This window comes from Lygodium microphyllum, chromosome 14 (assembly GCF_053477565.2).
Source record: "Lygodium microphyllum isolate KBCC chromosome 14, Lygodium_microphyllum_v1.1.10, whole genome shotgun sequence".
NCBI classification, from domain to species: Eukaryota; Viridiplantae; Streptophyta; class Polypodiopsida; order Schizaeales; family Lygodiaceae; genus Lygodium; species Lygodium microphyllum.
The window spans coordinates 27,230,197-27,255,053 of NC_141148.1; the positions used below are offsets into that span (position 1 = coordinate 27,230,197).

A 24,857-nucleotide genomic window follows, 5' to 3' on the forward strand; every position below is an offset into this window, starting at 1 on the left:
GACCAAAATACCACAATAAGCCATGTAAGCAACCGCATGACATTCTTCCATTGCTTTAGCCCCGAAAATTTTAGTAGCAAATAACTTATTCTCCATTTTTTTAAATCCATTTTTAATAATATAAAAGTTTATCATTTTACCAAGTTATAAACTCTCTTAAATGATTTTAAAATCTTCATCAAAAGCATACATGTCCCTCATACTAGTCAAATTTGTATGATGAATCACGGACACTGTATGAATCTGAGATCTTGATAGGGCATCAGCTATCTTGTTTTGCTTTCCAAGAAGATGCAATATTTCAAAGTTAAATTGAGCTAAATAATTGACCCATCGAATATGCTTTTCAAAAATCTTTGGTTGGTTGAGAAAATGTCTTAAATTATCATGGTCCGTCTTGATGAGGAATTCTCCACCTGAAAGATAGTGCCTCCAATCTTTTAAAGCTCGAATAATAACCATTAACTCCTTTTCATAGATAGTAGCATTATTTTCTACATTTTCCAACCTGCTGCTAGTAAGCAACTACATCCCCTTCCTAGTTTAAGACTAGACCAATGCAATCTCCTAAAGCATTACATTCCGCAAAGAAATGTTTGAATAAATTAGATATAATCAAAACAAGTCCTTTGCTGATGTAGATCTTTAGAGCTTCAAAAGCTTTATTCTCTAATTAGATCCATCAGAATGCCACTACTTTATTGGTTAAATTATGTAATAGTCTAGCAACCATTGCAAACCATTTAATGAGTCTCTTGTAATAAGAGCATTATCCCAAGAAACTTCGAACTTCATGAACACTAGTCAATTCTAGTCATTTTACAATAGCCTTGACTTTTTCTCAACCCATCAAAATCCCATCTTTGGATACAATATGCTCCAAGTGGTAAATCTCTTCTAGGGAAAATTCGTTATTTTTGCCATTTACATAAAGTTTGTGTTTGAGAAGTTTTTAAAACACTATTTTCAAGTGTTGCTTATTCTCTTCTTGATCTTTTGAATGAACCAAAATATCATCAAAGAAAGTACATATAAACTTCCGATGTACTCTAAAGATTATTTCTATCATTCTATTAGAGGTTGCAGGAGCATTGGTAAGACTGAATGGTAGCACAAGAAACTCATATAAACCAAAAGCTATCTTGAATGTTGTTTTATAAATATCTTGAGAAGCAATCCTTATCTAATAGTAGCCACTCTTTAAGTCAATCCGACTAAATACTTTGGATCCAACCACTATCCAAGATATCATCAATTCTTGGAATGGAAAATCTATTCCAAATTGTAATTTTATGGAGGCATATGTAGTCCATACATATGCTCCAAGATCCATCTTTCTTTTGCACTAGAAGAACTGGAGAGCAAAATGATGAGGAATTGGATTATAATCTCCTTTTGTTCTATTGGACTCACACAATAAGGGTGGCCTATTTGGAGATGAGCTCCCAAGAATGAGATCAATGCGATGGTCTTTTAGCCTCTCTAGTGGTAACTCGTCAAGTAAAGTGTCTACAAAACAATTCTTAAACTCCTTTAAGAAACTCAATTCGTCCTCATTCAAATCTAAAATGGACTCTACAATTCTAGACTCTTTGTTAGAATCTTTAACAAAAATCAAGTATGAGAAAATAGACTTTTTCATTGCTTTACAAATTTATACATGGGATAAGATGGAGATAGAGTATCCTTCCATTCCCACATCAAAATAATCTCTTATCTCAATTCATAGTTTCCAAGAATGGAAGTAACTGCAAATTCCATTCCTTGAAAAGCGGCACCTGACATTTCTAGCATTCCAAACCTCTTCTTTCATAGATGTAGAGCTTCACAATCCAAGGACGGATATAATGATATGTAGCCCTTGTATCAAAACGAATGAGAATAGATTGATCTTAACCCAAGTCATAAAAAGCTTTCTTTTCTCTAACAAAGTTTCATCTTTGTTGCAAGGATTCCTTAGATACAATATTTGCTTGAGATGTCTTTTGGGGCTGGTTTTTCTTCTTTGCCTTATTAGGACATTGATCAGCCATGTGTTCTTTTTCTCCACAAGAGAAACATTGTCTTTCTCTTGTATATTCTACTAACTGCTGATATATTAGCTTCTTTTTGGATAGCAAAGATGGTCTACCTCCATCCTTATACTTTGGTTATTATTTATCTAACTTTTTTTGTCAAACATCTTAGTCATCTTCCTTTATGGTTCTTTTAAGGCTTTACAAAGCATCCATGGCATATGGAGTCCTTCAACCTCTAAGGTCGCATCTTGGGCTGCTTCCAAAGTATCAGGCTTTGCCATCTTGATAGCTCGTTGTACCATCGAATGTAATCCATGGATAAACTTTCATATCTCCATATTGAAAGAAACTTCATTAAGAGATGTAAAGTTAAGAGAAACAGCAGCAAACATCTTAACATATGTTTCAACATTATCTTCATGGCTTTCCTTCAGCTCATCACATTCTTGTTGCACATTGGCTTCAAAGGATAAAGGTAAAAACTTCTTATTCAACATCTCAAACTCTTTCCAAGACTTGGGTTCCTTTTCCTCTTGAACAACTTTAAGCCACCAATTTAAAGTAGCATCGTTCGGATGCATTTTAACCATCCTAATTTTTTACTTTTCTGTATAATCTTCACCACCAAAAGCAGCATCAAATTGTCTAGTAAAAGACATAGCTTTTTGAGAATCTCTTACCATAGAAAACGACAAAATTGATGCACTTCTCTCCAAACTTGAAGTCTCTTTTAGCATCATTCTCCTTTGTTAAAAGTATCTTTGGAGATTCAGCTACCATGCAAATAGCCAGTTCTTTGACTTTCACCTTGTCCTTCTCCATGAAGAGACTCTTGAGACAAGAGGAGACAACTTGTGCATAATAAGCCTTTAAAGTCAGCGCTTAGATGGATCCTCGAATGATAGGTGATATGTTACCTTTCATAGACTTAGTTGCATCAATAACATTGATACCTTTCATACTAAGATAGGCCTTTGCGGCCATAATACCGTCCCACTCAAGAGCCTTCTTGGTAAGAAAATCTTCAAAGACCTTCGCTTCAGTCCACGCTTTAGCCATTCTTTCCATTAACACTTGAATTTTTCGATCGGCTTTCAACTCTGTGTATCTTTGTATCTTCTCATAATTAGAGAAGCATACAGATACAAAGTATCACAAGCCTTCCAGTTGATCATTAAACTTCTCCTCTTCGCCTCTTACCATGATTAGAAAGTTGAACCTGGAATATCTTGTCACCCAAAAAAGTTATTGCAAAGGAGAATTCCTTGCTATAATACCAATGTAAGCACGGAAAACAACATCAGAATGACAATACTTTGAACTTAACTAACTCGATTATTCATCACCATGAAAATTAGAAAAGAATAAGAGAGAAAAGAGTTGACACCACGCTGAAAGGGAAATTGGCCCCTCCCCCTTTACAGGAATTTTTTGTTAAGTCGAAGCGGAAGCAGATCGAGAAAGATAGCTGAGAGAAAGCACAGTAATCAAGGAGTTTAAGGACTCAAAGCTAAAGAGTGTTTGATAGTGATAGAGTGAGAGTGAGCTGTCGAATGGATGTGTACCAATGTGGTACACACAAAGAATGAAAGAATATATTTATACTTAGGGTATGGTACACTTACACCCGTTAGCGTGAGTTTACATGTGTCAAGTAATATATACACGGGAGAGCGTGTAAAGGGCCTTTACATCCAACAATCTCCCACTTAAAGGTCCTAAGTGAACCTTTAACCAACTCCCACAAGTCTAATGCAATGCTCATGTGGAGCCTTTACAAGACATTTAGTGAGACCATCTGCAGGGTTATCTTGTGATTTGATCTTAGTTAAGGCGACTAGACCATTATCCAGAACATGTCTAGTAAAATGATACCAAGCATCAATATGTTTGGTACGTACATGAAACATGGCATTCTTAGCCAGGCATACAGCGCTCTGGCTATCATATCTAAGTATAGGTGTTTTGGTAGGCAACCCAAAATCCTTGACCAAACAACCAAGCCAAACTGTTTCTTTTGAAGCCTCAAAGCTGAAATATATTCAGTTTCAGTGATAGAGAGTGCTACTATTTTTTGCAACCTAGAGCACCAAGAAAACGCCCCACCCGTCAAGATAAAGATATACCCGCTAGTAGATTTGCGACTATCCAAGTCACTTGCCATGTCTGCATCACAATACCCCTGCAGATCCAACATACCCTTGCAATAGCAAATACATTTTCTTTGTGTACTCTTAAGGTACCGTAAGATACATTTCATTGCTTCCCAATGTGCTTTGCCAGGATTTGACATGAACCTGCTTACAACTCCCACTACATAAGCAATGTCAGGTCTAGTAGAAACCATAGCATACATGAGTGAACCACAAGCTAAAGCATAAGGAACACCCTTCATGGTATTGGCTGCCATGTCATCTTTTTGGCAACCTGCTTTGCTAAGCTTAAGGTATGGTGGAAAAGGTATACCAAGAGACTTAGCATCAGACATAGAAAAATGATCAAGTACTTTGCTGATGTACTTTTCTTGTGAGAGAAACAGGAGTTGTTGCTCACTATCTTATGTGACACGCATGCCCAAAATATAGTCAGGTGGATCCAAATCCTTCATAGAAAAGGCTGAATTCAGCTGCCTTTTCAATGCATTAATCTCGCATTTATGCTTTCCAGCAATAAGCATATCATCCACATAAAGCACAAGTATAATAAGGCTTTCATCATCAGCCTTCTTAATATATAAGCAATGATCTGCACTACTCCTTTTAAAACCATGTGAGAGGATGAAGGCATCAAACTTTTTATACCATTGTCTAGGAGCCTGTTTCAAACCATACAAGCTTCTCTTAAGCTTACATACCAAATGCTCCTTTCCATGTATGACAAAGCCTTTGAGTTGTTTCATGTATAGCTCTTCTTCCAGATCACCATGCAAAAATGCAGTTCTAACATCCATTTGATCAAGTTCAAGAACCATAGATGCTACAATAGCAAATAACACTCGAAGAGTGGTCATTTTGACAACAACAAAAAATACTTCCTGAAAATCAATGCCCTCTTTTTGTGTATAGCCCTTAGCCAAAAGTCTGGCTTTGTATTTGGGTTTGCCATCCACACATTTTATTTTATAGACCCATTAGTTAGGAATGGCTTTTCTATGTTTGGGCAATGTAACCAAATCCCAAGTATCATTCTGATACAATAACTTCATTTCTTCCTACATAGCTAGCTCCCACTTTTTCTTTATACGTAAGAGACTCACCTTCATCTGTGAGTAAAATGCAGTCCAAAGAAGGATCAAATCTTTCTATAGGTCTTCTAACACATGTAGACCTTCTTACCCAATGATCTGTGTTATCAAGTAGTGGATCCACATCCAAGGGAATGTCGACGGCCTCATTGTTTGGCTACTGAGTTGCATGTTCAGGTTGCTGTAATACAATTTCAGGCTGCTGTAATTCATTTTCAGCATGCTGATTTTGGTGCTCAATCTGATGTTCAGCCTCCCCTTGCTGCCCATTTTCATCTGGCTCAATGATGATACGCTGATTGTCATAATCAGCATCAAAAGGAGCTGAATTTTCAGTGGGCTGATGGCTGCTCTAGTAACTGATCATGCTGAAATTTAACTTTCTTTTTGTCTGAGTCATTAGACGTGACATTTTTCAGCAGCTTTGACTCATTGAATATCACATCCTGACTACGTAGCACCTTTTTTATGCTTGGAACCCAAACTCGATAGCCCATTTCCCCTTCATCTCCATAACCCATGAAGATGCCTCTGAGATTCCATGTCAAGTTTGGTTCTGCTATCAACAGCTACATGTACATAGCATTCACAACCAAAGACTCTTAAGTAGTCATATGAAGCACGTTTGCCAGACCAAACCTCTTCAGGAATGCCACTATCAAGTGCACGATATGGAGATTGGTTGCAAATATACACCGTGGTTTTAAGTGCCTCTCCCCAAAACGATTGCAAGAGATTACCAATGGACAGCATGCACCGAATCTTCTCACATAACATGTGATTCATTCGCTCAGCCATACCATTAGAAGATGGATTGTAAGGAGCTATAACCTCTCGTTTAATCCCATTGTCACAATAAAACTTATTGAATTCTTTAGATACATACTCTCCCCCAAATGCTCTTTTCCATGTATAGCAAAGCCTTCAGGCTATTTCATGTACAGCTCTTCTTCCAGATCACCATGTAGAAATGCAGTTCTAACATCCATCTGATCAAGTTCAAGATCCATAGATGCTACAATGGCAAATAACACTCGAAGAGTGGTCATTTTGACAACAACAGAAAACACTTCCTGAAAATCAATGCCCTCTTTTTGCGTATAGCCCTTAGCCACAAGTCTGGCTTTGTATTTGGGTTTGCCATCCACACATTTTTATTTTGTAGACCCATTTATTAGGAATGGCTTTCCTATCCTTGGACAATGTAACCAAATCCCAGGTATCATTCTGATACAGTGACTTCATTTCTTCTTGCATAGCTAGCTCCCACTTTTTCTTTAATTCACATGATAAGGCCTCTTTATACGTAAGAGGCTCACCTTCATCTGTGAGCAAAATGCAGTCCAAAGAAGGATCAAATATTTCTATAGGTCTTCTAATACGTGTAAACCTTCTTACCCAATGATCTGTGTTATCAAGTAGTGGATCCACATCCAAGGGAATGTCGACGACCTCATTGTTTGGCTGCTAAACTGCATATTCAAGTTGCCGTAATACAATTTCAGGCTACTGTATTTCATTTTCAGCATGCTGATTTTGGTGCTCAAGCTGATGTTCAGCATGCCTTTGCTGCCCATTTTCATCTAGCTCAATAATGATACACTGATTGTCATAATCAGCATCAAAAGGAGCTGCATTTTCAATGGTTGATAGCTGCTCAAGTAATTGATCATGCTGAAATTTAACTTTCCTTTTGTTTGAGTCATTAGATGTGACGTTTTTCAGCAACTTTGACTCATTAAACACCACATCCGGGCTGTGTAGCACCTTTTTCATGCTTGGAACCCAAACTCTATAGCTCATTTTACCTTCATCTCCATAACCCATGAAGATGTCTCTATGACATTTCATGTCAAGTTTGGTTCTGCTATCAACACGTACATGTACATAGCATTCGCAACCAAAGACCCTTAAGTGGTCATATGAAGCAGGTTTGCTAGACCAAACCTCTTTAGAAATGCCACTGTCAAGTGCACGATGTGGAGATCGGTTGCAAATATGCACTGCGGTTTTAAGTGCCTCTCCCCAAAACGATTGCGAGAGATTAGTTGTGGACAGCATGCACCGAATCTTCTCACATAACGTGCGATTCATTTGCTCAGCCACACCATTAGATGATGGATTGTAATGAGCCGTAAGCCCTCGTTTAATCCCATTAACATCACAAAACTTATTGAATTTTTAAGATACATACTCTCCCCCATTATCTGTTCTTATGCATTTTAACTTTAAGCCCTTTTGAGTATTAACCAATGAATAAACCCTTTTAAAAGCATCCAATGCCTCACTTTTGTGGTTAAGCAAGTAGACCCGTAGCTTCCTAGAATGGTCATCAATAAAAGACAAAATAATAGAAACCACTATGAGTTTTTATTGCCATTGTACAAATATCAAAATGGACTAAATCTAGGATATATGCTTTTCTAGAGGCTCCATGAGAGTATGGACTCTTTACATGTTTACCAAGAACAGAATCATCACAAAAGTCAAGCTTTGAGTTTTTCACATCAACTCTTCCAAGTGAAAAAAGTGGCTGCAAACCCTTTGGCTCATGTGTCCAAGACGCTTGTGCCATAACTGCATGTGTGACCATAATTCAGCAACTGCAACAAACTTTCCAGGAAGTGCCTTGCAGTAGAGGTATTACAAAGTTCCCTTTTTACCACCTCTAGTAACTAGCATAAGTCCTTTCTGCATTTTCCACATACCACTACCAAAAGTAGTGAAGTAACTTTTGCTGTCTAGCTACCCAGCAAAAAGCAAGCTCTTCTTGATACCAGGTATATACCTAACATCATGAAGAATTAATTCCTGACCATTTTCTAGAGGCAAGTGTATGGTGGTTATTCCTTCAATATCATATGCATGATTGTTGCCAAGGTAGTCTTTTCCAAGATTACCTTCTCCATAAGTAGAAAAACACTCCAAAGAGATGGAGTTACATAAAAAGAAGCACCACTGCCAAGAATCCACGATTGTGACAAACCATCATGAGCTAACAACAAAGTATCTATCACATCTGTTTTAGTGATATACATGTCCTTCACTGTCATAGCAAGCAGATCTAAAAATGCAACCAGCAAATCAGCATCTTTATCATTATCTATCTCCTCAATAACAACACTAGATACCACATTTACTTTTTCTATCTCTTTGGGGTTAGAGCTGCTATCGTTGTCATTCTTTTTGCCTTTTGCATTAGCCTACTTCTTACGTTCTTATTTCTTTTTAAAGTACCTGCAATCAAGCTTTTTATGCCCTTTGCGACCACATTGATATCAAGTTACATCTTGCTGTTTTTCCTTGCTTTTGCTGCGATTTTTGCTTTTATTTGCAGCATTATACCTTTTTTCATATCTTCCTCTTACATTGTAGACTGATACACTGTTTTCCCCACTTGCCTTACGTCTAATCTCTTCATTCAGAAAGAACCACGCACACTATCAAATGTCAAGTTGGGGTTATTGCTCAATGACACAACCAATGCTTCCCATAAATTGGGTAAAGTCATGAGCAAGAAGATAGCCCTCAATTTAGGATCAAAAGCTGGTAAACTTGCATCCTGTAACTGACTCAAAATACCAGTGAAAGCATTCAAGGTTTGGACTCATCAAGCTTCAAGTTGACCAACTTCTGCATGAAATGTACCTGATTGACAGAAGGAGTATTTTCATAAGTAGCCTTAAGCTTTTCCCAAACTACATAGGCAGTATCAAGCCCCTTTATATCAACCAACATGTCATCTGTGACGACCATTTTAATGTAATGGCATTTTTATTCATTTTAGCCCAATCTTCATTTGACAAAGCAACAGGCTTATGTTCTTCTAAAGCATCATCACAATCCTTTAAAAAATGTATACCCTGCATATGATATTTCCATCACAAAACCATTTCCATCAAATTTACGAATCTCAAAGAGATTCTTTGTGTCAAATGTAGATGCACTACCAACCATTTTCAGCAATACACAACTGCAATAACATGCTGAAAGCTTGCAGCCAATAGCAAGGTTTCTGAATTGTAACAGCAAGTACACACTCTTGTACTTCTAAAGTGTCAAAGAAGCAAATGTTTAGCTGCAAATTTCAGTCTCAAAGTATCGATTACAACATGTGCATGAATCAAATCTGATACATTTGCATTAAGGATAGCTCCCATTTCAGTATGGTACATCACCAAAATTCCCAAATGCAATGACCCAAATGCTGTATTTCCCACTGTTTCACTGCATAATGAGTATTCAGCAATGCATGTACCAAGAGAAAATGCCCTTTTTCAATATTTGAAGCATCCAAAACTATAAAGACTCCCACTCAACAGTGAATTTGCTGCAAATTTCATTGTCCAATCTCAACACGACTCAAAAATACATCACCAATGTGAAAAGCCCCAAAATTTCTGCAGTGAATCTGCTTCAGTTACATAAATACATCTTCCCGAGCATCAAATGCAAGCTAATGTTGCAGAAATTTCTCAATTTTTGTAAAAGCCCCAAACTTCAAGGTCCCACAGTCCACAATTTGGGAAAAGCCCCAAATTTTAAGACACAGATTTGCACAGATTTGAACTCTATGCTTATAGGTGTGAACACTTGGTAGAAGGGGAAAAAATAAGGGAAATAAAAATTAAAAGAAAAAAGTGTCGTTGACCTTCTGCCCGCCGTTCGTGAAGCCCCGTGCAGCCTGCCCGTTGTGTCACACGCCTCCAGTCGCGTCACGCAGGTCGCCCCATCACGCAGTCTCATCCAATCGCCTCGTCACGCAGTCCCGTCAATCGTCAATCTACGACTCACGTCAGTTACACCTGCACACGACTAGTCGCCTGGCCTGACTATTGACGCCTAGCACTTTCGGCCTGCATACGATTGTTGACGCTTGGCACTTTAGTTACATCCGACCAATCAGCCGCCTGATACATGCTCGTCTACTCCTCAACAGCCTGATAGACCGATTGCCTGCTTGCATGAGCCATTAGCTCTGATACCAGTTTGTTGAGTCAAAGGGAAAGCAGATCGAGAAAGAGAGCTAAGAGCAGGCGCAGTAATCGAGGAGTTTAAGGACTCAGAGCTAAAGAGTATTTGATAGTGATAGAGTGAGTGAGAGTCATCGAATGGGTGTGTACCAATGTGGTACACCCAAAGAATGAAAGAATATATTTATACTTAGGGTACGGTACACTTACACCCATTAGGGTGGGTTCACATGTGTGAAGTAATATATACACAGGAGAGCGCGTAAAGGACCTTTACACCCAACAATTGAAACAAAACCACAAGCACTAAGTGCCTGAACCATATACAAATTTGCTACAATTTTGAAAATTAGGATTTTGAAACCCTAATTTAATGATCATACATATCATGTAACATGTTCATGTGACATGAAGGCTTGAAGCTTTGAGTGAAATTTGAGTACTCTTCATGTTACAAAGTTTAACACCAAGTAGTACATTGTTGTGTTTCATCATTCCAATCGCAAAAAATACTATGTTTTTTCACATCTAGCCATGTGCCCTGCTACCTTAAGCCCTTTGTATCAAATTTCTACTCCGACATTGGTGGTTCACTTCACACAAGATCCATACTTAGAGGATGACACTCTTCTATACTCTCCCTGAGCCTACTCCCACAAGAGACAAATTTAACTCTTATAATGAGCAAAACACTTATTTTATGTTTCCCAAAGCTTGTACACATTTAACCATCAAAAGCAAGGTGTGATTGTTGGATAGTCTCCACTCCTCTCACATTTGTATCTTCTTTTTTATTCATTTAGTGTTCATCTATTCATCAATTTCTTCTCTTTCTCATTTCACATTCTTGTGTGAGTTTACTATGTGTTGGTCATGTTCCTATACTCTCTATGTTCAATGAGTTGCAAAGAAAATCCATTTTGACTGCAATATATGGATGCTAACCCAAGCACTAAGTATCATATGTGGTATTATATCTGACATTGATCATATGTATCCCTATACGTTGAAGTGTATAGGTAATTATAGTGGGAATACATGTATAAACAAGTCAATGGAAATAATAGAGACCAATGTCGCAAGTGTCATTTAGTTCAATGATTTTTTATCACATGGAAGACACTTACAATTTACAAACTTTGATCAAGGCTCCAGGTTCAACAAAGCCATAGAGATCTCAAGCGTTTCTTAATGCTCAAGCGGAGAGTAGCACCTCCCCTTCCTCAATATAAATGGGCTCAAAGATCTAAAGGTCACTTCATGATATTGTATGTTCATCTGAACTATTATTCGCTAACAATATATCTACTTTGGAACTTCTATCATGAGCAATCTAGACATTTCAATTCGCAATTGTATATGGATGCTTACCTGGAAACCGAGCATCATATATAGTATTGTACGTAATACTAATAATGTACATTGCTATTATTGTTGTATGGAGGAAATATATCACTGGACATGGCAGCAACAATGACCAATTTTACCAGTGCCTTTTCATTCAATGTATTTTAGATACAAATGCCTTTTCATCACACTTGCATGCAATTGAGGGCGTTAGCAATTCTTCAAAAGGTGCATATATCATCAAAATGTGTGTAATGAACTCCTAGTTCTTTGGGTACTCGAGACATTGCAAGAGCTTGAGCAAAATATAGTAGGCGAAACCAACCTTCCTTCTTCGAGAGGGTGGTAATGACCTGATTAATCAATAATATAGTAGTCATTTGATTATATAAAACTAAAATGCATAATTTACCACCTAATCTTAGACAATAGACAACCACTTAACCCCAAAATTTTTGCCCCTTGCGGTACTTCTTCTAACTTGTATTGCTATCTAGATAGAATGCATTCCAACTCCTTGAATCTCCTTCACTCTTCAATGGTCTCTTACAGTCAAGAATGACAACAAGCCTTTAAACCAATTCACTCCTTGAAATTCTTAGGGATTGGCCTTTGATTGTGCTCCTTGGGCAACCAATTCAGCCCCAAATGTCTACTGGGCCACTTGAATCTCCTCAAATTGCCCCAATTTCAACAAGCTGAAATTCTAGACTCTAGGCCTTCATTTCTACGCACGCTTCCCAATATGGCTGTCAAACCCTAATTTCTTCTATAAATTAGATTTTACAACAAAGGTTAGTCAATATCCCCATCTCCAATGGCTGATTTTGCTAGAAATTGGTGAGGAAGAATGGGAATAGGTTGAAGGATGAGAGAGAATAGTGAGGAGAAAGGGACTTCTAAATTTTTTCATGAGAAACTAGAGAGAATCAAGTGCTGCCCTACTTAGCCAGCCATGGAACTTGTCCCACACTACCAAGTCGTTTTCAAGGCTTGGAGAGAGGGAATTCTAAATTTTTTCGTGAGAAACTAGAGAGAATCAGGTGCTACCCTACTTAGCTAGCCATGGAAATTTTCCCACACTATCAAGACCTTTTCAAGGCTATCGTCACTATTCATAGGGCCTTGGATTGCAATCACCTGGTCCAAAACCCTACCCTAATAGCTGCAAATGCTCCCTAATTGGTGGTACCAACACCAATCAACTCCACCGATTCTCCATTCTCTCTCTCTCTCTCTCTCTCTCTCTCTCTCTCTCTCTCTCTCTCTCAACCTCAACCTCAACCTCCAAAAACATTTTTTCCACTTGTATGGGCAAGTTTTGCCGAGTGGCAACCTTCCAAAACAACTTCCAATATTATCTAGCTTTATTAAATTAATTTTCAAAATATACTTTTGAAATATAATTTAATAACTATTCGTGACTCAAAAAATAACATGATTGACCAACAATTAAATTGGCTAGACCAATTTATCACCCCCAAGTGATCCCAAGCATCCATTAGCTTGGAATTGGTATTAATTAATTACTAATGTCAAATCTCTAATGTCACCACTAACACTTTGGACTAATTAAATGGTCTAGGCCAAATTTTAACACCAACTACATATCCAATATAACTTGTTAAAACTTTTGCCTTTGGCACTCACTGATATTTCAGATCCCATGTCCCACATTGTGAAATAACTAACCTGTACCTCACATGTGCAAGTCACATTTACACATTTGATTAACTCTTTAATCAAATACTAAGCAAAGTACCGAAATTTCACATCCTCGTGATAGACCTTCCCCTTGAAATTCTTACAATCGTCCTCAATAGCACTACAATGTGCCAAAGCAAAACATACTATAAGTGAATTATCTAAAAGACATCATAGTCAAAACAGCATTGGCCACTGTTGTTTTACCATGCTAAAGTCAAACACTTGAATGAAAATTTCCAGCCAACAAAACCACAACATAAGACTCCTAAAGAATCCAAAACTACTTGTAGAAACCCATAGAATGCATTCCCCATTGGTATATCTCAATTGTTCTAACCAAACAATCATAGCGAAATTGAATGAGCATAAACCATGGCTGAACTCCCAATGGCATTCATAAAACACAATATTGTCCACAAAACCAATTAAATACCACTGATAACTAATGATCATCCATTGAAAACCAGCAATTGATAATCAATCTTTGATGATCATACACTGACACATAGTTATGCAAATGTATAGTTTAAGAGTTGCACATGAAAAATCGTACCATATGTATACCAAATAGCAATGAGTAGTACACTAAATAGTGACCTCAAAATAGATATACTATCCACATAGTACCTCAAATGCATGCTGAATACATCTGAGATCCACTATACATGAGAGTTATCCATCATTGGAGAAGTGAAAGTGCTACCTTTCCCTTGAGCATCAGACAATGCTCTAGACCCTTGCTTTGATAAACCTGAGTGGCTCTAACTCAAAAGCCTCGAGGTAAAGCTGCAACAATTGAGGGCCATGTCACCCTCTTCCATCCACTTAGCATCCATTGGTCAATAATTCTGAAACTTCATCAAATGCCTTCTAGAAACTTTTCCTTTAATCTTTCTCTCTTTATGTGCCAAGATGTACTCAGGTACCAATATCTCATCTAGCTCCTCAACCTCTCGCTAAAAATCAGCAAATATATCCTCAAGCACATCACCATGAAAAGGCCTCAACAAGCTCATATGAAAGGCATCGTGTATCTGCCAATGTAGAGGCGATTTCAGCCTATAGGCAACATCATTGATTCTCTCCAATACCTAGAATGTTAGCAGTCATGTGTGTCTTGTGTGGTCATCTCCTACCTGTGAGCCTTAGTCTTAGTTAGACGAGAACATTAGGAGCTCTAATATTGTATTTGACTCTCAATTTATACATTTTAGACACTTTATAGATGGAGGACACATTAGTGCACTTCTTTTTGTGCACTTCTAGCTGTTTTTTAGTGGTTTGACCACATTTACGGTTTTTTCTCTTTTTCACCTATATATAGGCAGCCTACCCTCCCAATTTCATTATCCATTATGCATCATTGATCCTTCATGATCAGCCAGCCCTCCTCATTCTCTCATCCCTCTACTACCGTCTGGCGCCCACACTAATGCGTAGAGCTGCCTGTTGGGGCTGACACTTGCAACCTTCTACCTTCAGCCATTGCAATCACATTGTTCCTTCTCTCTCCTACATTCTCTCTTTGTCTCCTCTTCGTATTCACTTTCCTCTTTCCGTTGTGCACTCTCATATGGTATCAGAGCCATGAGTGGGAGCCAAAGATTTTGAAGAGGAGCATGTTGTCCGCGACAAAACCAGCTGGGCGCCATCCACACATGTTGCAGTCCCTGAGTTTCCAGCCCATAGCAAGCTGCGTTTGGCATCAACATCATGTGTTTTGCATCCAAGCGCTACTTCCCAAGTTGTGCAGCCATCTTTCAGTGTTGGGCAGCATTACAACAGCCTGGGTAGCCTGTTTACAAGCAGCAGACCTGCATTTTACAGCAGGGAGGCCATTGTTCCTATATGGGCGGCCTGTTTTCGAGTCGCCAAATCTGTGCTCTGTACAGGTTTTGTTCCTACCTGCTGCGCTGCATCTCATGCAATCTCAGCTCCATATCCTACCTACGTTTTGCACACACGCTCTTCTTCCTGCAATTGGGCCAGTCTCTAGCAAGCTGAGCAGCCTCTATTAGACGGACAGATTTACTCTTTTTAACTGTGTTTCACACTAGACAGGTTCTTTTGACCTAGGTGACATCATATTTCGTTTGGACAGCCTCCATTGCAGGCCAATATCAAGGCAGATTTGCATTTATTGTGGGTATACCATTTGAAGGCACTTGTCATCCTTTTACCACTCTTCTCTCTCCTCAAAGGACACTAGTGTTGTTGGAAAGCTGTCTTGGACACATGCAAGTGTTTTTTCGAATTTTAAGCAGAGACTGCACATTTTTATGGTAGATCTCACCAATTCTGACGCTTGAGAGCCACATTTGGTGAGACCAACTTTAATTTTAAACATTGTTTCACCAAAACTTTAGTTTGTACAGAACTTTTCCACAGTCAACACCAATTGGATAACCATAAAGACACATCAGACAAGAAAGTAGCTTACCTTTTTCTCTTTCTTCCTCTCTTTCCGTTGCCTCTTTCTTTCTTCTTCCTCTTCTTGTTGTTTCAAGATTCGAGTGTCCAGATCTACCATAACAAAGAGTGTTAGTCTCAAATAACAAATGTCAAGATCTGCTCATCTAGAATCTGGAGTAAGATGTTCAGATAAGAAGGCAGCTTTTAAATATCTCAGAAGCCATAAACTTTGCACCATGGGGAGGAGTGAATTCCTTCACAAGTCTGGGCCATATAGTTCCCAATCAGGCTATGCATGATGGCCAGACCTAGTATTTAGTTCACAATGTTGGAAGTTTCTTAAGTCTATGTTTCCTAGTGCCCTGCGTTTCAGAGATGGCAACTAACAGTTTCACATGTTTAGAAACATTTGAGAAAAGTTTAGAAATGGGATGATAAAGCTCAAAAACAAAACTAACAATTCACAGAAAGACTCGTGGTTCCTATGCAAGTTCTTACAATTCATAGAAACATTCATACAAATGCAGCAAGCACAAAACATGTTTCCTTGTAACAGTGGGTTCTTTTGTCTGTAGGAGACGTCAAGATGTCTGCAGCAGTGAAGTGGCCTTCCTACTTTCACAAGAAAAAATAGATCTTCTTCCAATCATCAGAAGATGCTTTAGTGGAGCTTTACAAGCATTTGTACCCCAATGCAGACGTCAATCTCTTCTTTTCAGAATCGACCATTTCTCCGATACATTGTCCCTCCAACAAATCCAAGAGATCGTATACTCGTTGAAATCATTTAAGAATTCCCTCTTTTTTTGGGGGGGACATTATCCTTTGCCAAATATTCAGAAAAAAGGGAGATATTCAACAGAGTGCTGTAGTCCATCCTCTATCTATATGGGAGTATGACTTTCTCGGTTCTGACTTGTTATTAGGACTGACCACTAGAGTTTCTGATAGTTTCTATCAGCAGAAAAGATTCTAAAATAGCAAAAGAAGTGGGTGAATCTGTATATTATAAACTACAGACATAAAAAGAAGAATACCCAACTCAAGAAGGCCACAAGCTTGTTACTCAAGCAACAGCTGACTCCAGAATAGTACCCAACTCCTCCATAGCAGCTGGCTGCAAGAGGAGACACAAGATGATGGTTTATACGGCAGAGCGACCACATCCTTTAGATGGATGCATTACCACCAATATAAGCCTTGATGCACCTACCAGGTCATCAAGATGGGCATCACAAGGATAGGATTTCAGAGGACATGGATTTTATCAATAGCACCATTTGGCACAAAGATGACCTTCTGCAAGGACATCTTCTCTTGCTAACGGCAGTTTCCTTATAAGACCAAGATCATAGCAGCCAGAAACCTCAGAAACATTTAGAAACGAAACGTTAGAAACGTGTTTTGTAAGTTTCTTTCGGAAGGCAATAAAATAAGAAACACATGATTTTTTTATGAAGGGTTTTTTAATAGTTTTAAACTAGGGAAAGAGGTTTTAAACCTCTATTGAACTCTCTCTTAAACAAAAACAAGTGAATTCAGTAGAAGTGATAAAACATGAAACACTACAATCAATTCAGAATAACACATTACACATCCATGATCCATCACCCATTGTTGACTATTCTCAAAGATTAATCTTTGAATAAGCTATACATGATGCATAAGTTATCCTGGATGCAAATGCTCAGAACATGAACCCTCAAGGAAATACGCTGAAGTTGGGGGCATGAGTTACCATACTTCTCCCACCAAGTAACAGGCTTGAGTAGTGAATCTTGAATGCTAACCCATACACTCCCAAAGTAAGGGTCAAGAGGATCTCTATATGCCACAAGCTGCCCCTAAATTGTCACAACTCTATAGAAACAGAATTTGTATCCTTTTTCATTAATTTGTCTATATAATGATTTATTAAATTTGTTTCCTTTGCACTAATTAGATATAAGGAAAAGTGCATTGGAGCTGGCCATTGATGAGTGGTCACAGGTTATGGTGGACCCACGCGGTGGGTTAGAGAAAAAATAGTTCACACTTCCACCTATATGGCCCGATTGGGCACTTGTGACCAGAACTCACGCATATCAAGGTTAGACTCGCACACAGAAAGGATTGATGCCTTGAAGTGTGGGCTAGATCCGCCAAAACAGACAGTTACAATCAACAAGATGGCATGATCATGAAATGCTTGTACAATGTGCATGTGTAGGCTGAAAGCTTGAAATGCACATTTCTTTGCATAGGAAAGTCACATGAAGATTCTGATACCGTTTTTGCAATGTACACTGAAAAAGCTTTCATATGACACCCATATTGGGGGGTCCCTAAATTTTAGGAGATCCCTAAATTTTAGGAGCCTCGAATTCGCCTAAAAATGCTAGTCCTAAAAAATAGGAATGTCATTCTAAAAATAGTAAATTCTGTGCTCTGACTGTGCTTACTAAATTTGGTTGTTTCTATTCTTGACAATATTCAGCCCAAAAAGGAAGGCCATAGAGAAGAGACAAGTGTCAAGACACTTGTCACACAAGTTTCCAAGTGTCCCACCACTTGTCACATCTCATGACATGTGGCTGGACACTTGTCTTGTGCTACTCCACTTTCCCCTTTTGTACTAGCTCTTCCCTCTCCTATAAATAAGAGTTCGTTTTTCTTCATTCAGCATCATTTTTCTTTGCTGTAAACTCATGTACAGCATCCACAGATAGCCAGAAACTGGCCCCATCCATCCCCATCATCTTCCCCCACTTCTCCATTATCAAATTCTTCCATATTCCCTCTTCTATCACTGCTGTTTTACAGGACAGCAAGCCTGTAAATTCATTACAGCACCTCCTTCTCGAGCTCTTTCTCCCATTTTAGCAACAAGAAGCAAGCCCTATCCATGTACTGCTGATCAACGATGGAGAAAGGCTGATTTCCCCTCTTTCTTCTCTCATACTGTAAAGAAATCAGTTATTATCATTGTATAATAGATAATGCATGTGTATTTGTACATCTTTGCATGATCTTGTGAGAGTGAGAATTACTTCTACTCACTCTCAGGTTGATTGTAACTGAGCTCTTCCCTAAGGGACTTAGGTTGAGCAGAAATACATTCCTTCGGGGGGGGAGGGGAAGGGTGCCCATCTTCAACCCTCAATCTTGTCTCCGTTACTTTTACATTTTCATGGCTGTAATTTTGTGAGTAATTTTCATTTTCAGCTATAAGTCTTCATTCTCTTTTATATTAAATCTCGAAAACAAGCGAATATCATAATTGTTAAGCATACTACGTTGTTCGGGGCGTTTACAATGGTATTAGAGCTTTGGCTCGGTCCTCACCCCAACACTGGTAGTGCTTACAATTATAAGTTTGTTTGTTTTCAGCCCTTGCATTGAATGCTTGAGCATATTCTTCTTAGAGTCTCAATGGATCAACCGAGTGCTATCCTTCAAGCCATTCAAAGTCTTAGAGAGGAGAATCAGCAAATTCGTGAGCAACTTCTTAAACTAGAAAAAGTTGAGAATCCCAAAGAATTCAAGGAAAGAAGCCCATCTGCTTCAAGGAGACAAAGCCATACCAATGAAAGGAGCCGATCAAGAAGTCCAACTACTTCTAAGAGGCATTCCCATTCTACTTCAAGACAAAGAAAGAGATCGCGTCGAAGCTCATCCTCTTCTTCAAAGTTATCTCGCACCTACTCTGATGGACCCTCTTCTAGTGACGAAGAGTCACACCCTTCTTGTGGAAGACCTCATCATCGTCAAAGGCGTTGATATTCCTCACCCTCGTCTCCATCTTCATCCCCATCAAGCACTTCATCATCGTCAACCTCAAGATCCGGGCATAGACGAAGGCATAAGAAGAAGAAGAAGACTAAGTCACTATCTCAACTTGAAAAGAAGATCAAGTTCAGTATGTATGATGGTTCCCGAAATCCTAATCTTCTTCTGAAGTTTATTCGTCAATTTCAAATTTTGTATGGTCGTGACAAATATAAAGAAAAAGAAAAGATTAAGTTTGCAGCTTTATATTTGACCGACTTAGCCCATACTTGGTGAACGGCGTTGGAATATGATCATGCTGCCCCAAAATCATGGCGGTCCTTTATTCGCATGATACAAAGCCAATTTCTTCCTGTTCATTTCAAAAGAGATGTAAAAATGGAATGGGATCGGCTTTGGCAAAGGAAAAATGAGTCACTTGGTGACTATACCAAGAAATTTTGGGAGCTACTTTTGAAGGTCTAACATTTCAAGAAGATCAGCAATTTGGAAAAGCTTAGGAGGTTTCAAGAAGGTTTGCATTTTAAACTTCATACAGCTCTTAATCATTATCATTGTTCCAGTCTTAGGGAACTCATTGACCATGCTAAGACATGGGAAATGGAGCACGATGGCAACAAATCATTCCAAAAGAATGATAAGAAGAGAGTAGCTGATGATGAGGAGTATTCAGCCCCAAATGAAGGACAAAAACAACGGCAAAAGCAGCCATCAAATCAAAAGAAGATGGAGCCCTATGCACCTCCTAATGCTCCTCAATTTCGCTCTAATCTATATCCATAAGCAAAGCAACTTTCCGAAGAAGAAAAGCAACGCTTCATGAGAGAAGGGAAGTGCTTTAAATGTGGACAAACAGGCCACATAGCGAAGCAATGTCCAAACAAAGGACAAAGCAAGGTTTCTGACAACAAGCCTAAGTCGCCAGTGAAAATCAATGCTATCAGTGATATAGTTGCAAACACAACTCACACTCCAGAGATGCGCAAATTATTAAAAGCTTGGAGACTGTTGCAAGGTAAACAAGCACTATTCTTGATAGATCTTGGGGCGAATGAAAATGTCATTTCCTTGCAATTAGCTAAAGAGCTTGGATTAAAGAATGAAGAGATGGACACTCCGGCAGAAGTTCGCGAAGCTTTAAATGCCGATGAAGGTGACACAGTGAAGACTGTGACACCCTGCATTGGCAAGCTCAAGTTTCAAATTCAAGGCTACAATGACGAAGATACCTTTTGTATCGGAGACCTTGATGGTTGCGATGTGATTCTTAGCATGCCCTAGAATCATAGAGTAGATTCAACCATCTTCTCTCAGAAAAAGAAAGTAGAAGTCACCAACAAAGGTAAGAAGTATGAGATCCAAGCTGGAGTTTCTGGAGACACCATACCTATGGTAAGCCATATGCAAGTCTCTAGAGCAACTAAGGATTGTGTTCAATGTTGTTTGCTTTATGTCACTGATGTAAAAGATAATATGAATGCTCAAAACCAAGAGCGACTTCAGCTCTTGGAAAAGCATAAAGATTGTTTTTCGGAAGATCTTCCTTATCCGCTTCCCCCAGAAAGGCCAGAAGACCATCATATTGATATTATTCCGGGCAATTCTCCTCCTAATATAGCACCATACCGTGTGAGCCGTCCTCAACAAGAAGAAAGCACACAGAAAGGATTGATGCCTTGCAGTGTGGGCTAGATCCGCCAGAACAAACAGTTACAATCAACAAGATGGCATGATCATGAAATGCTTGTACAATGTGCATGTATGGATTGAAAGCTTGAAATGCACATTTCTTTGCATAGGAAAGTCAGATGAAGATTCTGATACCATTTTTGCGATGTACACTGAAAAAGCTTTCATATGACACCCATATTGGGAGGTCCCTAAATTTTAGAAGCCTTGAATTCACCTAAAAATGCTAGTCCTAAAAAATAGGGATGTCATTCTAAAAATAGTAAATTATGTGCTCTGACTGTGCTTACTAAATTTGGTTGTTTCTATTCTTGACAATATTCAGCCCAAAAAGGAAGGCCATAGAGAAGAGACAAGTGTCAAGACACTTGTCACACAAGTTTCCAAGTGTCCCACCACTTGTCACATCTCATGACATGTGGCTGGACACTTGTCTTGTGCTACTCCACTTTCCCCCTTTGTACTAGCTCTTCCCTCTCCTATAAATAAGAGTTCGTTTTTCTTCATTCAGCATCATTTTTCTTTGCTGTAAACTCATGTACAGCACCCACAGATAGCTAGAAACTAGCCCCATCCATCCCCATCATCTTCCCCCACTTCTCCATTATCAAATTCCTCCATATTCCCTCTTCTATCACTGATGTTTTACAGGGCAGCAAGCCTGTAAATTCATTACAGCACCTCCTTCTTGAGCTCTTTCTTCCATTTTAGCAACAAGAAGCAAGCCCTATCCATGTACTACTTATCAACGATGGAGAAAGACTGATTTTCCCTCTTTCTTCTCTCATACCGTAAAGAAATCAGTTCTTATCATTGCATAATAGATAATGCATGTGTGTTTGTACATCTTTGCATGATCTTGTGAGAGTGAGAATTACTTCTACTCACTCTCAGGTTGATTGTAACTGAGCTCTTCCCTAAGGGACTTGGGTTCAGCAGAAATACATTCCTTCCGGGGAGGGGATGTTTTTGCCCATCTTCAACCCTCAATCTTGTCTCCATTACTTTTACATTTTCATGGCTGTAATTTTGTGAGTAATTTTTATTTTCAGCTTTAAGTGTTCATTCTCTTTTATCTTAAATCTCGAAAACAAGTGAATATCATAATTGTTAAGCATACTACGTTGTTCAGGGCGTTTACATAAATTATATCCTACAACACAAGATTTTGCTGCACTTTGCAAAGATAAGAAGTCTATCCTAAGTTGCATCATGCTTTTGCCCCCCACAACAACATAGATTGGGCGATGAAACCAATCCTATCTATCCTACCATATCTCCTTGATTTCATCCATTTTGCAAGTGGATAGAAAGATTAATTCCAAGTAATAAGTTATCAACAAAGTCCATGGAAATTTAAATTAGAGACACTTAAAAGTTAAAATATAAAATGGACCAAAAGTTTAAGAATAAAGATTTCTACCTAGGGCATGAGATAAGTGTATATGTATCAAAGGCACCACCAACTTTGACCATGAACTCATTGATGAGACCCATGGTGAACCCCTCCAATTCAAAAAGCCCTCATAGATGAGATCCTCAAACAAGAATCCCTTGGGAGTCTCCCTTTTAAGCCATGCAAGCCACCTAGAATCAACAATGATGCATCTGAATCCAATCCGACCAACTTCTGTAGAACAATGAAAAATTAAGTAAAACTTGTGCTACAAGGCTTTGCCAACACTACATCACAATTGACCCTAGAACTACCAAGGGCACATTGCTTGCGGCATACAAAATTCACTAACAATTCAGCTTTCTTTACCACATCAGCCACTCATACAAGCTTCCATATGTCCTCAAGTGTGATGCACACGGTACCCAACAAATGTGTGGAAAGTCTCTCTCTATATAAGACCCTACTAGTTTACAATTGGCTGCATTATCTGTTATCTCATTAATACCACATTTGCAAGGCCAACCTCCACCCGGATCCTCCGCTGTGTGAGCCTCAGCCAAGCCATCTGTGCTCATCAAGAAGGTAGGGCCAAGACGACAAGAAACCAAGATATTAATAAAAAGCCATCGTTTGGTATCAGACCATCCATAACATAGTATGGTATATCTTTACCTCACCCATGCAACCTTGAAAGGCTCCAACTCCTAAATGTCTAACACTTTAGCCTTTAACTCCTGTGTGTGAAGTGTCTCGAAGGAAAGGGGGTTGAAGGTCTCACCTACCTCTGCCACTACACTCAACATATTGATGAAGTTTGGCTTTCATCTATGGTCAAATGGCACATTACATTCGAAAAAGTACTACCTAGCTGCCCTTCTAGCCTTTTCATGCTTCAGTTTCAGCCAAATTTTTTGCAATGTCTGTTTCTTTCCCTTTTGTTTGGTAAGCATGCTTTGAGAACTAGAGAGCTAAAATACATTTGCACTTAATTTTGCATTTTGAGAGGGAGATGTGATAAGATGTAGCTAAGTTGATGCAGCTCTAGATGACCCAACATTCTGAGATGAATCTATAGCAAAGGGGCTGCCTCATATGAATGTTTTCCTGTTCTCTTTGAATTCCCAACCAAGATCTTTTTGCTCGATGGAAGGCCTCTGGATCTTCACCCACCACAGCAATCACATCGTCTGGGATGTCACCACTACAGGCAACAATTCCTTGCCCAAGAATATTCAAGAGATTGGATTTCAACCGTGGAGCACTTCCTTTGTAAACATTGTTGACGTCCATACCTTTGTTCCATCGGAGGCCCAATTTTTGCTTTCACCCATGATAACCTCCACCTCTGCCCATCTTGGAATTTTAGAACGTCCCATCGTGGTTCATGAGAAGAAGAGGGTAAAAGAGAAGGAAGAGGAGAGGGAAGAAGAGACAAGAAAGAAGAAAGGGAAGAGAACAAGGAGAGGAAGGGAAGAAAGGATAAAGGACTTAGAAGCAAGAAGAAAGAAGAAAGTAATGCAGGCCAGGGAGAAGTGGGTGAAACGAAAGATAGCAACTAAGAAAGTGGAAGCCGTAGAAACGGGACAAGCGTCTCCTGGACAAGAGCAAGACAGCAGGCATAAGACTTTGCATAGGATGGACATGGCAGAAGCGGATAGTCGACGGGGTAGATGGAGCAGGACAGAGGAAGGAAGACAACAGGCGGGACAGCTGCACACGCGATGGGTCATAAAAGGTATGTCTCTTGTGATTTTTTTGCTTTTTTTGTTCCCCCCCCCCCCCCCCATCCCCCCACATTAACCTTTTGTTTTTTCTACAATCTAACTCACATTTTTGAGGGGTCCCCTCTCCCCAGATTTTTTATGCAAGGAAATGTTTTCTACTTTACAAAATGTTTCGTAAGTTTCAAAAGCAAAGAAACGTGTTTCTTTCCTAATATGATCACAATACATGGATATACATAGATCATCGGAGATGAAAGATATTATGGACCAAATGCAAACCTCCCCATACTAGCTCCAAGTGTAGAAAGGGGATTGTCTCAAAGAGGTACGAGAGGAGGATAGTGTCAAAAGTGGTGCAATAATGGAAGCATAGAAAAGTGACTAGCTTAAAACCGCAATGCATATTTGAAACCGATCTCCACTGTATGCACTTGAAAGTGGCATCCTTGAAGAGGTTTGGTCTGGCAAACCTGCTTCATATAACCGCTTAAGGGTCTTTGGCTGCGAATGCTATGTACATGTACCTGTTGGTAGCAGAACCAAACTTGACATGAAATCTCATATAGGCATCTTCAT

General features: G+C 39.0%; 1 protein-coding gene across 2 annotated transcripts in view; it reads right to left on the minus strand.

The window, feature by feature from the left end:
- Positions 1-24,857, minus strand: part of LOC148025430 (C2H2 and C2HC zinc fingers superfamily protein) — a 115,002-nt gene that overhangs the window by 10,344 nt on the left and 79,801 nt on the right. For both annotated transcript variants that reach the window (XR_015693095.1, XM_087692558.1), the window contains exon 9: positions 15,730-15,812. Coding sequence is in view for 1 of the 2 variants with exons in the window: in XM_087692558.1 (XP_087548684.1) it covers positions 15,730-15,812 (83 nt within the window). In the remaining variant the exon portion in view is untranslated. The remainder of the gene's footprint in view (positions 1-15,729; positions 15,813-24,857) is intronic.